The sequence below is a fragment of the Onychomys torridus genome, chromosome 8, assembly GCF_903995425.1.
Source record: "Onychomys torridus chromosome 8, mOncTor1.1, whole genome shotgun sequence".
NCBI lineage: Eukaryota > Metazoa > Chordata > Mammalia > Rodentia > Cricetidae > Onychomys > Onychomys torridus.
Genome location: NC_050450.1, coordinates 2640430 through 2653238, shown reverse-complemented (window position 1 = coordinate 2653238; position 12809 = coordinate 2640430). Strand labels below are relative to the sequence as shown.

At 40.9% G+C, this 12809-nt stretch overlaps 1 protein-coding gene across 2 annotated transcripts in view; it reads right to left on the bottom strand.

Moving 5' to 3' along the window:
• Positions 1 to 12778, bottom strand: part of Prkdc (protein kinase, DNA-activated, catalytic subunit) — a 225635-nt gene extending 212857 nt beyond the window's left edge. For both annotated transcript variants that reach the window (XM_036195022.1, XM_036195023.1), the window contains exons 1-10: positions 12365 to 12778; positions 10846 to 10922; positions 10658 to 10750; positions 8287 to 8361; positions 7538 to 7646; positions 6964 to 7076; positions 6744 to 6843; positions 5122 to 5177; positions 5005 to 5035; positions 3595 to 3752 (exon numbers count right to left, since the gene is read on the bottom strand). In XM_036195022.1, the coding sequence (XP_036050915.1) occupies positions 3595 to 3752; positions 5005 to 5035; positions 5122 to 5177; positions 6744 to 6843; positions 6964 to 7076; positions 7538 to 7646; positions 8287 to 8361; positions 10658 to 10750; positions 10846 to 10922; positions 12365 to 12518 (966 nt within the window). In that variant the 5' untranslated portion in view covers positions 12519 to 12778. The remainder of the gene's footprint in view (positions 1 to 3594; positions 3753 to 5004; positions 5036 to 5121; positions 5178 to 6743; positions 6844 to 6963; positions 7077 to 7537; positions 7647 to 8286; positions 8362 to 10657; positions 10751 to 10845; positions 10923 to 12364) is intronic.
• Between the last annotated feature and the right edge of the window lie 31 nt (positions 12779 to 12809).

The following is a 12809-nucleotide window of genomic DNA, read 5'->3' as shown; positions in this document are numbered from 1 at the left end:
GCTGGTTGTTTATTTGGTTTTGGGTAGCTTAGGCTGACTGGCCTCCAACAATCCTCTTCCCTGGGCTGGGATGACAAGCATGAACCACAACACCTAGCCTTCTTTGTGTACACACATACACATACACACACACACACACACACACACACACACACAAAAGCACGCACCTGTGCATACAATGTTCTCATAGATACATATACATATTTAAACTTACATGTAACTAACCTGCAATGTTTTCTTATAAGAATTTTATATGAACTGAGTGAAAAGAAAAATTTATTTCCCATAGGGCAACACTTATATTTAAAATTACATAAATTTTACATATCATAGCTAAAATAATAAGGAAAAGAAGAAAAGCTGGCCGGGCATTGGTGGCACACGCCTTTAAACCCAGCACTCGAGGGCAGAGGCAGGCGGATCTCTGTGAGTTCGAGGCCAGCCTGGTTTACAGAGTGAGATCTAGGACAGGCACAAAGCTACACAGAGAAATCCTGTCTTGAAATAAAATAAAATAAAATAAAATAAAGAAGAAAAGCTGGCAGACAAGAAATAGCTTCAAGAAATGAAAGACTCATGGAGCAAATTCGAGTCCAGAAAGAAGCACAAACGTAAGTCAATTCATTTTTGACAAAGGTTAAAAGGACAGGAAAAAAAAAAGATGTTTTCAAGTGGTGCTGGAACCAACAAATGAGAGTGGATTAAGCAATATCACTCTTACTTTATCCCATGTACAAATGAATCAAAATGAATTATAGACTCAAATATAAGTGCAAAAATTATAAACTGTAAAATATCCTACAGAAGAAAAGCATAGGGCATCAAAAGGAGAAGGCAGAGCCAAGTGGTAGTGTTACACACCTTTAATCCTAGAACTTAGATGGTAGATGCAGGGGATCTCTGTGTTCAAAGCCAGCCTGGTCTACAAAGTGAGTTCCAAAACAACCAGGAAATCTCTCTCTCAAAAAACAAAAAGCAGCCGGGCAGTGGTGGCGTACACCTTTAATCCTGTGAGTTCGAGGCCAGGGGGGGTCTACAGAACGAGATCCCAGACAGGAACCAAAACTACACAGAGAAACTCTGTCAGAGATGTGCTGTTAAAATAATAAAAAAAGCAAGTAACAGAGGAAAAGGTTTCTTATCCAGAATGTGTTGAAAATGAGGAGGGGCCCCAAAATAGCTTGACCATACAGCTGCCATGAAAATCTTAGGGGCCTAGACTAACTAGACACAGCTTCTGGCTTACTGGCAGGCAACACCCAGATCCAGGAAAAGTCTTAAGTTGATACCACCCAGGGATCCACCCAGGGATGAGGAAGTACCTGACATCCCAAATATTCCAACCATTAGAAAGCTGGCCAGATGCCCTTGAGTCTAGCACACACCTGTTTCTGTTTTACAGATACCCCTAGACAATGTCAGCTAATCAGGGTCCTGACCCTGGAAATCCCTCCCCCCAACCTCTGCTATGATAAAAACTCTGCTCCACCTGATCTCAGGGCTCTCTGCTCTCACTGCTGTGTGGGACAGACAGAGGGACCAAGCTCTGGAGCTTGAAATAAAAGGCTCTTTGCTTTCACTTGTGGGATTCGGTCTCCAAGTTGGTTTTTTGGGGTCCCCACGATCTGGGCATAATAGAACCCTCCCCACTTTTGTTTTTTCGAGACAGGGTTTCTCTGTGTAGCTTTGCACCTTTCCTGGAACTCACCTTGTAGACCAGGCTGGCCTCGAACTCACAGAGATCTACCTGCCTCTGCCTCCTGAGTGCTGGGATTAAAGGCATGCGCTGCTGCTGCTGCTGCCGCTGCTGCTGCCACCACCACCTGGCTCAGAAAACTCTTAAAACATTCTATTCAATTGTAAAGAAACACAAAATTTGTAGGACAATGGATAGTGAGAGACCCAGGCCTCAGCTGAATTGCAGGCATACCCAAGAGGCCTGAGCAGGAAGTGCTCCCACTACTGACCTCTTAACTGCCTGTGACCTTTTGCCCTAGCTAGAAAGAGCCATGATCTCCTCACCCCACAGGAAAGGCCCAAGCGGAGGCAGGGACTGCCTCTGACCTTTTGCCCTACCTAACACCCACCCCATAAGGAAGGGCCAATCAGAAGCTGTAAACAACTCACCCAAAGGGAGGGGCCTATCAGGAGCCAAGAACACTTTACCCCACCAGGGAGAGCCAATCAGAAGTGGACAAACATCCAGATGCGGAGGATACAATGTTATAATTCCCTAGACTCAAGAGACCCAATCAGCTCAACCCAGGTACTCTGGGCTTGAGCCAATCCCAGGTCTGTAACTAGGCAGTCTTGGAATAACTCAAACCCTGCCCTCTTGTCTAGCCACTATAAAAACCCTCCCCCATTTTTTTTTTTTTTTTTTTTTTTTTTTTTTTTTTTTTTTTTGTGGAGCTGAGGATCGAACCCCGGGCCTTGCGCTTGCTAGGCAAGCACTCTACCACTGAGCTAAATCCACAACCCCTCAAAATAATTTTTTTTAATTAAATTTCTTCTTAAAAAGAAAGAAACTGCTAGAGAGATTAGGTAGTTAAGAATACATGTTGCCTTCAAAAAGGGTTTGGTTCCCAGGGCCCTCAAAGTGGCTCACAATGGTAGCTTACAATCACCTGAAACTCCAGTTTCAGGGGATCCAATACATTATTCTGATCTAGGTGGGCACCAGGCACACGAGGTACACATACATACATGCTGGCAAAAGACTCAGACACATAATAAATAGGGCCAGCTGTGGTAGTACACTTCTTTAATCCCAGCACTTGGGAGGCAGAGGCAGGTGGATCTCTGAATTCGAGGCTAGCCTGGTCTACAGAGTGAGTTCCAGGACAGCCAGGGCTACATAGAGAAACCCTGTCTCAAAACACCAAATAAACAAAACAAAACAAAACAAAAATCTAAATCTTAGGAGAAGAAGTTGGGAGGGATGGACTGGAATATAAGGCACAGAAGTTCCCTGAGCTTAGCCAGACCTAAAGGACAACAGTACTTTCTCTTTCCTTCCCCGCCCCCAACATATCAGAGTGTGAATCTCAAGCCAACACTATTTACACTTCATTTCACACAGGTTTTAAAGGACATGCTTGAGAAGGTAACTATTACTTATCTTTAAAAAACAAAACAAAACAAAACAAAACAAAACAAAACAAAAACCAGTCTATGTAGCCCTGGCTGTCCTGGAACTCACTCTATAGACCAGGCTGGCCTCAAACTCAGAGATCCACCTGCCTCTGCCTCCTGAATACTGGGATTAAGGTCATGTGCCACTATGCCCAACCCTACTTACCCATTTTTACCAGTGCTCCAAGCAAAACTTTTGTTACATCTCTCAGTATTTCCCATCAGAGCCAATGTGCCTGCTTCCTCCGCACCTAGTCAAAATGCCCTACAGAGTTTTGATCAAGTCTGAGATCATCTGAGCTCTTTTGTGGGTCTAGCTAGCACTGCTGGCAGACCGACAGCAAAGCTTTCTGCTGTGAATGCCAATGGATCACCATACCATTATTTTCAAATGCATACACACAAGATTAGAATTTAGTTCTTTTGTGGAAGCTTTAATGAAAGTTGAATCTGAGGTACCTGTTTCAGGAAAGATTCCAGGGCTGAATGTGCAGCTTTTTTTAATTCCACATTTGTATGGCTGCACCACTTTGACAGTACTTCAAATAAAGTGATATAGTTGTCCAGAAGGCAGGTAGTAAATTGAGATGCATGTAGGGTAAGTAATCGTAGTCCAGCTGCAAATTGAAAAACCATTCCATTTAAAGTAGGTCAACCAAAGCCAGAAAGGAGAATTAAGAAAGCTTCCTGTATGTGCTAAAACCATGCTCAAGCAGATTTTGTATAGCCAGGCACAGTAGTGCACACCTTTAAGTACCAAGAGGCAGGTGGATCTCTGTGAGTCTGTGGGCCAGCCTAGTCTACACAGTAAGTTCTAGGATAGGCAGTCCTATGTAGAGAGACCCTGCCTCAAAACATAAACAAAAAAGATACAGTACATTACCCTACAATAATCTGGTGATCTCACAGTGTTCTCTAAAGTTCTCAATCTCTACAGCAACTTAGGCCCACGACCTGGCACCAAACAAGGGTCAGAAGCAGGATCTGGATTCATTAGTTCACAGCAAAATCAAGCAGCCTACAGGCTGAGGATGCAGCTCAGTTGACAGAGTGCTTGCTTAGCATACGTAAGGCTCTGGGTTTGGCAGCTAGCACAGCATAAACATATGCCTGTGATCTCAGCACTGGGAATGTGGAAGTTGTCAGCCACATAGTAAGGTTAAAGATCACCTCAGGCAACATGAAACCATGTCTAACAACAATAACAAAATAATCAAATAGCTTGAATCTCCCGAATAATAGTCTAATATATATATATATTTTTAACATTTAAAATTCTTTTCTATATGAATTTAAAACATTTTTGATCACTGACTCTAATTACACTAACATTAAAAATATATTTTTTAAAAATTTACTTTTGCTGGGCTACCAAGTGAGTTCCAAAAAAGGCACAAAGCTACACAGAGAAACTCTGTCTTGAAAAACAAAACAAACAAATTTACTTCTGCATCTGTGTGTGCACCTGCACAAGTAAGGACAATCTGCAGGCGTCGCACTATTCGGTCACCACATGAGTCCTGGGGATAGAACTCAGTTCATCAAGCTGGGGTCAAGTACCTTTACTCATGAGCCACCTTGCCAGCCCCTAACAAATATATATGTATGTATACATGTATCTATAATATGTATACATCTACATACGTATCTATGTTTAAATCATGTAGCATGAATGTGATCCCAGTTAAGAGTTTATTGCTTAAATTAGTCTTCTTAAATTAATGAAGTCTTAAAGCTTCATCGTAAATAGTTAAATATGAAATATCACAGATGCTTTTCTATTTGCCTTCATTCTAGCTTAAAGAAAACCTTACTCAATATTCTAACTTAAGTAATTTAACTGTTACTTTCTTAAACAAAGACTCTTACCCAAGGGCACAGCGTATCGCTTCATCTCGATCTGTTGCAGAAAAAAAAAAAAAAAAAATCATTGTTTGAAAGTTACAAGTCCCAACTGTGAAAGACTTACAATAATATTAACACTACCTGGGGACGGATTGCTTTGAATGCAAAACCAAAGATTTCCCTTGAAGTCTGGGGATCTGAGGGATAACAATAAAAGAAGGATGTTAAAACATTGTAACACTATTTATATTCTTTATCAAAAACTTGCAAGTGGCAGCTTTTCTTAAGACAGATTGATATTTCCAGTAGCTACACAAATCTATGATTTCAGAGTAACTTCTCAACATCATTTGACTGAGCTACTTCCAAGTTGTTATAGCTTCTGGAGGAAAGCCAAAAGAAAAGCTAGAATAAAAAATGTGTGAGCTGGGTGGAGGTGGTATACACCTTTAATCCCAGCACTTGAGAGGCAGATCCAGGCAGATCTGTGAGTTCAAGGCCACCATGGTCTACAGAGCAAATTCCAGGACAGGCTCCAAAGCTACACAAAGAAACCCTGTCTCAAAAAAAAAAAAAAAAACCAAAAACACCACAGATGTGTGAGCTCAGGATCTAAATCATCACCCATATTATATAATCTCTCAGAGCTTATATAGGGGTCATTATCTGTGCTTCAGTTATGAAAGCAACAGATACTCCCCAGTGTAGAGGGGTCTAGACAGCCACCATCCAGGGAACAGAGGGGGGTCTGACCCTGGCCTTGCAGCTTCCTCCTACTATCTCCTCTCACACACACTCTCCTGTCTCAGGTGGACAACCTTCTATACAAACATTCTCATATCTGTGGTGGTAGTATGTTCCCTGAAATATTGTGTGTTCCCCGAAAAAAACTTATCTGGGGTCAGAGAACAGGATGGCCATATTAAACATAAGGAAAGGCCGTGGTAGTGTACGCCTTTACTCCTAGTATTTCAGAGACAGAAATACCTCTGGATCTCTGAGTTTAAGGCCATATTAGAAACAGCCAGGCATGGTGACACACGCCTTTAATCCCAGAAATCCAGCCTTTAAGCCCAGGGAGTGACAGCAGAAAAGTAGAAAGATTATATGAGGCGTGAGGACCAGAAACTAGCAGTTTTTGGCTAGTTAAGCATTTGGCTGGTTAAGCATTAGGGCTCAGCTGAGATTCATTTGGATGAGGACTCAGAAGCTTGCAGTCTGAGGAAACAAGACCAGCTGAGGAACTGGTGAGGTGAGGAAGCTGTGGCTTGTTCTGTCTCTCTGATCTTCCAGCATTCACCCCAATAACTGGCCTCAGGTTTGATCTTATTAATAAGACCTGTTAAGATTCCTACTACTGCTACACATACCTATTTTTAATGGAATAAAAAAAATTGCATAATATTCATCATCTTAAAAATAAATGTATAAAGATACAATGCAGTAGCATTAAATATTTTCACTCTGTTGTGTAACATCACATTTTTTACCTAAAACATTTTCATCCCCCACAACAGAGAGGCTGCACTCACTGAAAACCAGCCCCCACCTCCTCGGCTTCTGGAAGTTCCTGCTTCCTGTACTGCACTTTCCTACTCTCCACATCTCATTAAGTGAAGCCATGCACTGTGTGTTTGTTATTTGACTGGCTATTTCATTGAGGGACATCATTACTACCTAGGTTATAACAAATCAGAATTCGTCCTTATTTTTGAGACAAGGTCTTACTACTAGAAAGAAAAGCAAACATAGTCTGGCAATACCTTCTTCCATGGACTTGGTGAAGTTGCACAGAAGTGAAGACAGCCCTTTTAGACAGCCAGCTAGAACAGGAAATTTAGGTTCTCTGACTGTTGATGTCATCTAAAAGGAATTTTTTAGGAAGGCATTACAAAATGAAATAAGTAAATAAATAAAACAACCAAGACCATGGAGGTATACTGTCATAAGGCGTATTATATACTGTCATAAGGCGTATTATACCTGGGTCTTAAGTTCTCCCAGAAAAGCCCGGAACAGGTTTTCTGAATGATTTATCATTTCACTAGGATGAACTTCGCCTAATACTCCCAGGAGCTCATAGACTTTTTCTAAAACTGAAAAATAAATTCAGATAAATGAAACCCTAAAACAACATTTAAATAAGTAAAATTAACATAAATGTATGAGTAAGAAAATAAGAGGATGTTCAATTCAAAACGATTTGAGGACTAGCCAGATAGCTCAGTGAGTAAGGGGACTTACTGCCAAACCTGACCCTGAGTTCGAGTCCCTGAACCCACACGGTAGAAGAAAAGAACTGACTTCCCTCAACTGTACTCTGACCTTCAAACATGCACCTGCACATACACAAAAATATTTTTAAAAATTTTAAAGTAACTTTATAGTAAATTCTTTAACTCTTTCGATAAGCTAAATTATACTTGATGTGCTTTCTATTTTAAGGAATCCTTTCGTTTGCTTCCATTATGTTATTCTTTCAGCAAAAGACCTTCATAGAGGAAATTAATGGTTAGTTAATATTAATTTGCTAAAATATTTAAAAATAACATCTCACCTGTATCAGATATTTTTGTTTTTGATGCAAGTTCTCCATAGAATTTGTTAAATAATTCTCCAATCTTAAATTCATCCATGAGTCTAGAACTTCTCAGTATCTTAAGTAACTAAAAGAACACAAATTAGCATTTTCTAAAGAGAAAATTAACAAAAGACATCCTCTACTTCAACAAAGCTTTGGTTCAGAATCCTGGCCTCCAGCAGATTTGTTCTGGTCTCTCCAGAATGACACCTACTCTGGGAACCTGGGACTTGAGTGATCAGCAGGAGAACACAAGGGAAAGACGGTCTAAACTTAATTTTAAGTTCCCCAGAGAATTACAACATGGTTAGAACTACTACTTTAGAGGCAATCAAGTCCAAAGTAATTGTAAACCAGAAATGCAAAGGAGACAGACTAAAAGTGAAAGTGCTCACTGCTAAGGATTCAAGAAAAACCCACGTGAGACAAGGAGGTGCTCTTTGGGCACTGCTAATAGCATGAGATTTGACCAGAGGCAGTAAAGAATGGAAGAGCAGTAAATCCTTAGCTAATTTTCTCTTTACTTCCCTTACAACTTCAAATTCTTCTCTTATTACACTGGTAAATATGAGAACAAAACACCATTGTGCTACCAGATGGTGGCTACAGAATCTATACGTCATTTATATAATCACAACTCAATCCTCCTCTAAACAAAACTCAAATTTCCAGTTTTATGTTACATACTTAACATAAAAATATATTACTTAGAAATATAAAATTACCTTAATCAGAAGGTCCAGGGCTGAAATTTTACACTTAGCAGTTCTATCTTTTGTATAAACACTGGTACAAGTATTCTAAGATTTAAAAGGAAATATATCATTCAAAAGGAGACAAAAGTCACCAATATAACTTAAGAACAAAGACTTAATAATAGGTAAAACTCTATCTATGAGGAGTAATACCAATGTGTAACATAATAAAATTTATAAATTAACCATTAAAAGCATAATAGAATATATAAATGTACAGATTAAAAATTACTTTAACTGGGCTGCAGAGATGGCTCAGAGGTTAAGAGCACCAAATGCTTTTCCAGAGGTCCTGAGTTCAATTCCCAGTACCCACATGGTGGCTCACAACCATCTGTAATGAGACTGGTGCCCTCTTCTGTATACAGAATAAATAAATAAGTCTTTAAAAAAAATAATTACTGAAAACTAGGCTCAGTAGTTGTGGTACATGTCTTTAATCTAAGAACTCGAGAGTTTGAGGCCAGCCTGGTCTACATAGTGAGTTCCAGAACAGCCAGTGCTACACAGAGAAACCCTTTCTTGAAAAACCAAAACTAAATAAATAAGTAAAAATAAAAGTTACTGCAATCTCCAACTCAATATGTTATCTTTCTAATAACTGCTGCTGCCTTTTAAGCCATGTTGTTTCACTCATGCCCAGCCTGTGGTGATTTTGTTCCCGGAGGCACCGACTCTTTCAAAGCTAGCAAGGGAACGTATCTAAATCTCTGTCCCTCTAAATAACTCAAGATTCAAAGGTTGAGGTGGAATTCTGTGCCTCAGAGAGGCTGAATACCAAGTCTCACACTCCCTACCACTTGCTGACTCAGCCTCCTGACTGCAGGTAAATTTTATTTAATCAAACAAATGTAACACATTTTTGCATCCTTAAACAAATGTTCTACAGCATAAACAAAAGCAACACACCTTAATATTCTACAACATCAATACACTATGGTTGCTGTTAAAAACAAAAATATATGATGCCTCAGTAAAAATTTGAAAAAGTTTTAAAAAAGTGCATCATTTGTTTCTACATACATTTCATACTTGTTGTTATACATCATAAAACAAGCTATAGGTCCAGCTACTCACAGGCTAAGGTAGAGGAGTCACCTAAGCACAAGAGTTTGAGTAGCTCAGACAACACACTGATATGAAAGAAAGCAAGAGAGAGCAAAGCATAAAAACATATAGCCGGGCGGTGGTGGCGCAAACCTGTAATCCCAGCACTTGGGAGGCAGAGGCAGGTGGATCTCTGAGTTTGAGGCCAGCCTGGGCTACAAAGCGAATTCCAGGAAAGGCGCAAAGCTACACAGAGAAACCCTGTCTCGAAAAACAAAAACAAAACAAAACAAAACAAAAAACATGTGCAAAGGGGGCTGCAAAAATGATGGCTCAGCAGTTAAGAGCTGCTTTCACAGGACTCAGGTTTGGTTTCCAGCACTCACATGTTGATTCACAACCATCTATAACTCCAGGTCCAAGGGATCCAATACCCTCTTTTGGCCTCTGAGGGTATGTGCACATTTATGGTACACATAATATACAGATAGGCAAAACATTCATTTACATAAAATAAATTTAAAAAATTTAAAGGTAGCCAAAGGTGTGGTGATATTTTATTTGTACTGAAATGTTTTGTATATTAATAAAGTTGCCTTGGGGTCAGAGCAAACCATAGCAGAAGCTGGGCGGTGGTGGTACACACCTTTAAATCCCAGCACTTGGGAGGCAGAGCTAGGTGGATCTCTGTGTGTTCAAGGATACAGCCAGCATGGGGACACACGCCTTTAATCTCAATACCAACCATAGAAAACCTGGAGGTCTGTACAGACAAGCAGTGACAAGGAGGTCATGTGGTTGGGTTTACAACCAATGAGAAGTCAGAACAGAAAGTCTATAAAAAAAGACAGGACCCAGGAAGTAGGTCTCTTGCGGAGAGGAAAGACAGCAGAAGCAGTGAAGAGTAAGGTTTTCAGCTCTCAGCTCTCTGACCTCTTGGCTTTTAACTCTGCAATTGGCTCCGTGTTTCTTATTTAACAAGACGGTTACTTCTACACAAAGGAACTCAAAGAAAGGGCTAGAAAAAAAATTCAATATTAGCATGCTCAAGACACTGGAAAAACAGGAAAAGAAAAATCTCCAAAAATTTTTGGTAGAAGTAAATAAAAAAAGCTTTGTTTTGAAGTCACATTTTATAGATATTAACTACTATGACTGAAACTTCCTAACACAATCAAGCTGAAATGAGTAACCGCCAATAAAAAAGCGTAAGTAAATAAGAGTCTAAGTTCTTTAAACCACAAGTTAAAATTGGAGCTGGCATGTATGAGTTTTGATTTTTCCTTTTCCTTACCTTGATATCAAGAGAATAATGCATGACCTTCTGGTCAATTTTCTCTAAGAAAACACACAAAAATTTTAGGGCTTCTTCTCTACAATCACGAAACTACAAGAAATGAATAAAAAAAGTGGATAAGAATAAGCCACATCAACAAAGAGGAAGATAAAAGAACCAAAATGAAATGAAAGTTTTGCACTTACTTCATCAATGCTAAGTGACTTCTGGACAAATACGAGCAAACCAAACTCTCTGGAAAATACTAAGGAAACCTGCAATGCTGGAGGGCAGGGGAGAGAAATTAGCTAAAAGTGCCAAGAAGCATTTCATAAAAGACTGCTGAAAGCATTGCCTGGTTTTCAAGCTAAATGAGGCTATTATTTTGAAACAATGAAAACAGAACATTCCAGCTGTTATTCCACCAAGATGAAGTAGACAAAACTTTCTCCCCTCCTCAAGATGCCCACACTCTTATCTGTGATGTCTAACTTCTGGAAATCAACTTTACAAGGTAATATAGGTTACAACGAATGAGGGTGCTAATTAATGACCTAAAAATGCTGATACAATACTCCCATCTGGTGGATTCAATGTAATCATATAAGGCCTTAACAGAGCAAGTCAGGCCAGCTTGAGTAAAGCCTCTATCTACATAAAAAACAAAAGGAGAGAAGAGAAAAATGTCAGAGAGAGTTGGGCGGTGGTGGTGCAGGCCTTTAATCCAGCACTTTGGGAGGCAGAGGCAGGCAGATCTCAGTGAGTTCCAGGCCAGCATGGTCTACAAAAGCAAGTTCCAGGACAGCCAGGGCTGTTACACAGAGAAACCCTGTCTTGAAAAACCAAGTCAGAGAGAACACAGTAGAGCACAGTATAGAGAACCTCTCCTGTGTCAGGCACCTCATAAGATGGGGTACAGTATGCTGATTGCTGCTTTGAAGATGGGGCTACAAGTCAAGGGAAGTGGACACACTCTAAAGCAAAAATCACCAGCAAAGAAACAGGGTCTTTAGTCCTATAAATAAATGAAAAATGGTTTGTTTCCTAAACCTTTCAGAAAGGAAGTCTGCCCGAATACCTTGTATTTAGCTTGGTGAGACCCATCCAGCTTCTAATCTCAGTATTTAAGGTGAATTCTATTATTTAACATCAATAAGGTAGGAAGACCACAGCTGGAAGCCAGTCCGGGCTAGCTCAAAAGGAAATAACTGAAACAAAAATGCTGAAAAAAGGCATTTCCACAAAGAAAATTAAGTTGCCGTGCAGGGCACTGCTAAAACTTAAAAAGAGCAAGGCAAGCGAGGTGCCTCACATCTATAACCCCAGCATTTTAAAACTCAGTTTCCAGGCTAGCTTGGCCTACACAGGAAGTCTCTAACTCCAACAAAAAGGAACAAAAAGAACAGTATAACTTTTAGTAATTTTTGCAATTATTCAGGAAATACAGTGCAACGAATAAAGGGTTTTGTAAACGTCCTCACGGGTTCAGGCGAAATTAAGAGGAAAGAAAATACTTTCTCTTGCTATCCTTCAACTTTGGATAGAAAAGACTGCCAAATTTGGGGGTCATTTTCCAACACCGGCTTTAAGACATCTTTCTTCAGATGCTAGGAAAAGAGAGCAGTGTACACATCCACAGGTTGCAGACTTCACACGACCTTGCTACACCAAGGGAGAGAAACGCTGAGACCTCTGACAAGCAGGCCACCCGGGGACCATACCCACCCAGCACTGCGGAGCTAGTGCTCAGCACGCACTCCTGTCCCAGGCCACGGATCAGCTGGTAACTGGCGCCAGCAGCGCTGCAGCGGTCCGCCGCGGACAGAAACTCCTGCAGCTGCAGTAGCCAGCCGCGTACGCCCGCTCCCGCATCCGCCATGACGCCGGGCAGCCGCTTCGCGCATGCACGAGGCCCTGAAAGTCCCAGCGGGAACGCTCCCTTACACTCCTGCAGGCGCGGGTGAGCGCGCACACCCACAGACCTATGTAGCGCCTAGCTTGTGCACCTCGGAAATCAAGGAGACGTAAACCCGCCACTCTAACAAGCGAGGTAGCACCGGAGCGTAGCCTGTACTTGGGACGCTTCTGACGTAAACACGCCTCAGGCGGAAGAAGGACTAGCCCCCACGGATTTCCCGCCAAAGCGCGGTCACGCTGCAGGATAGCCCAT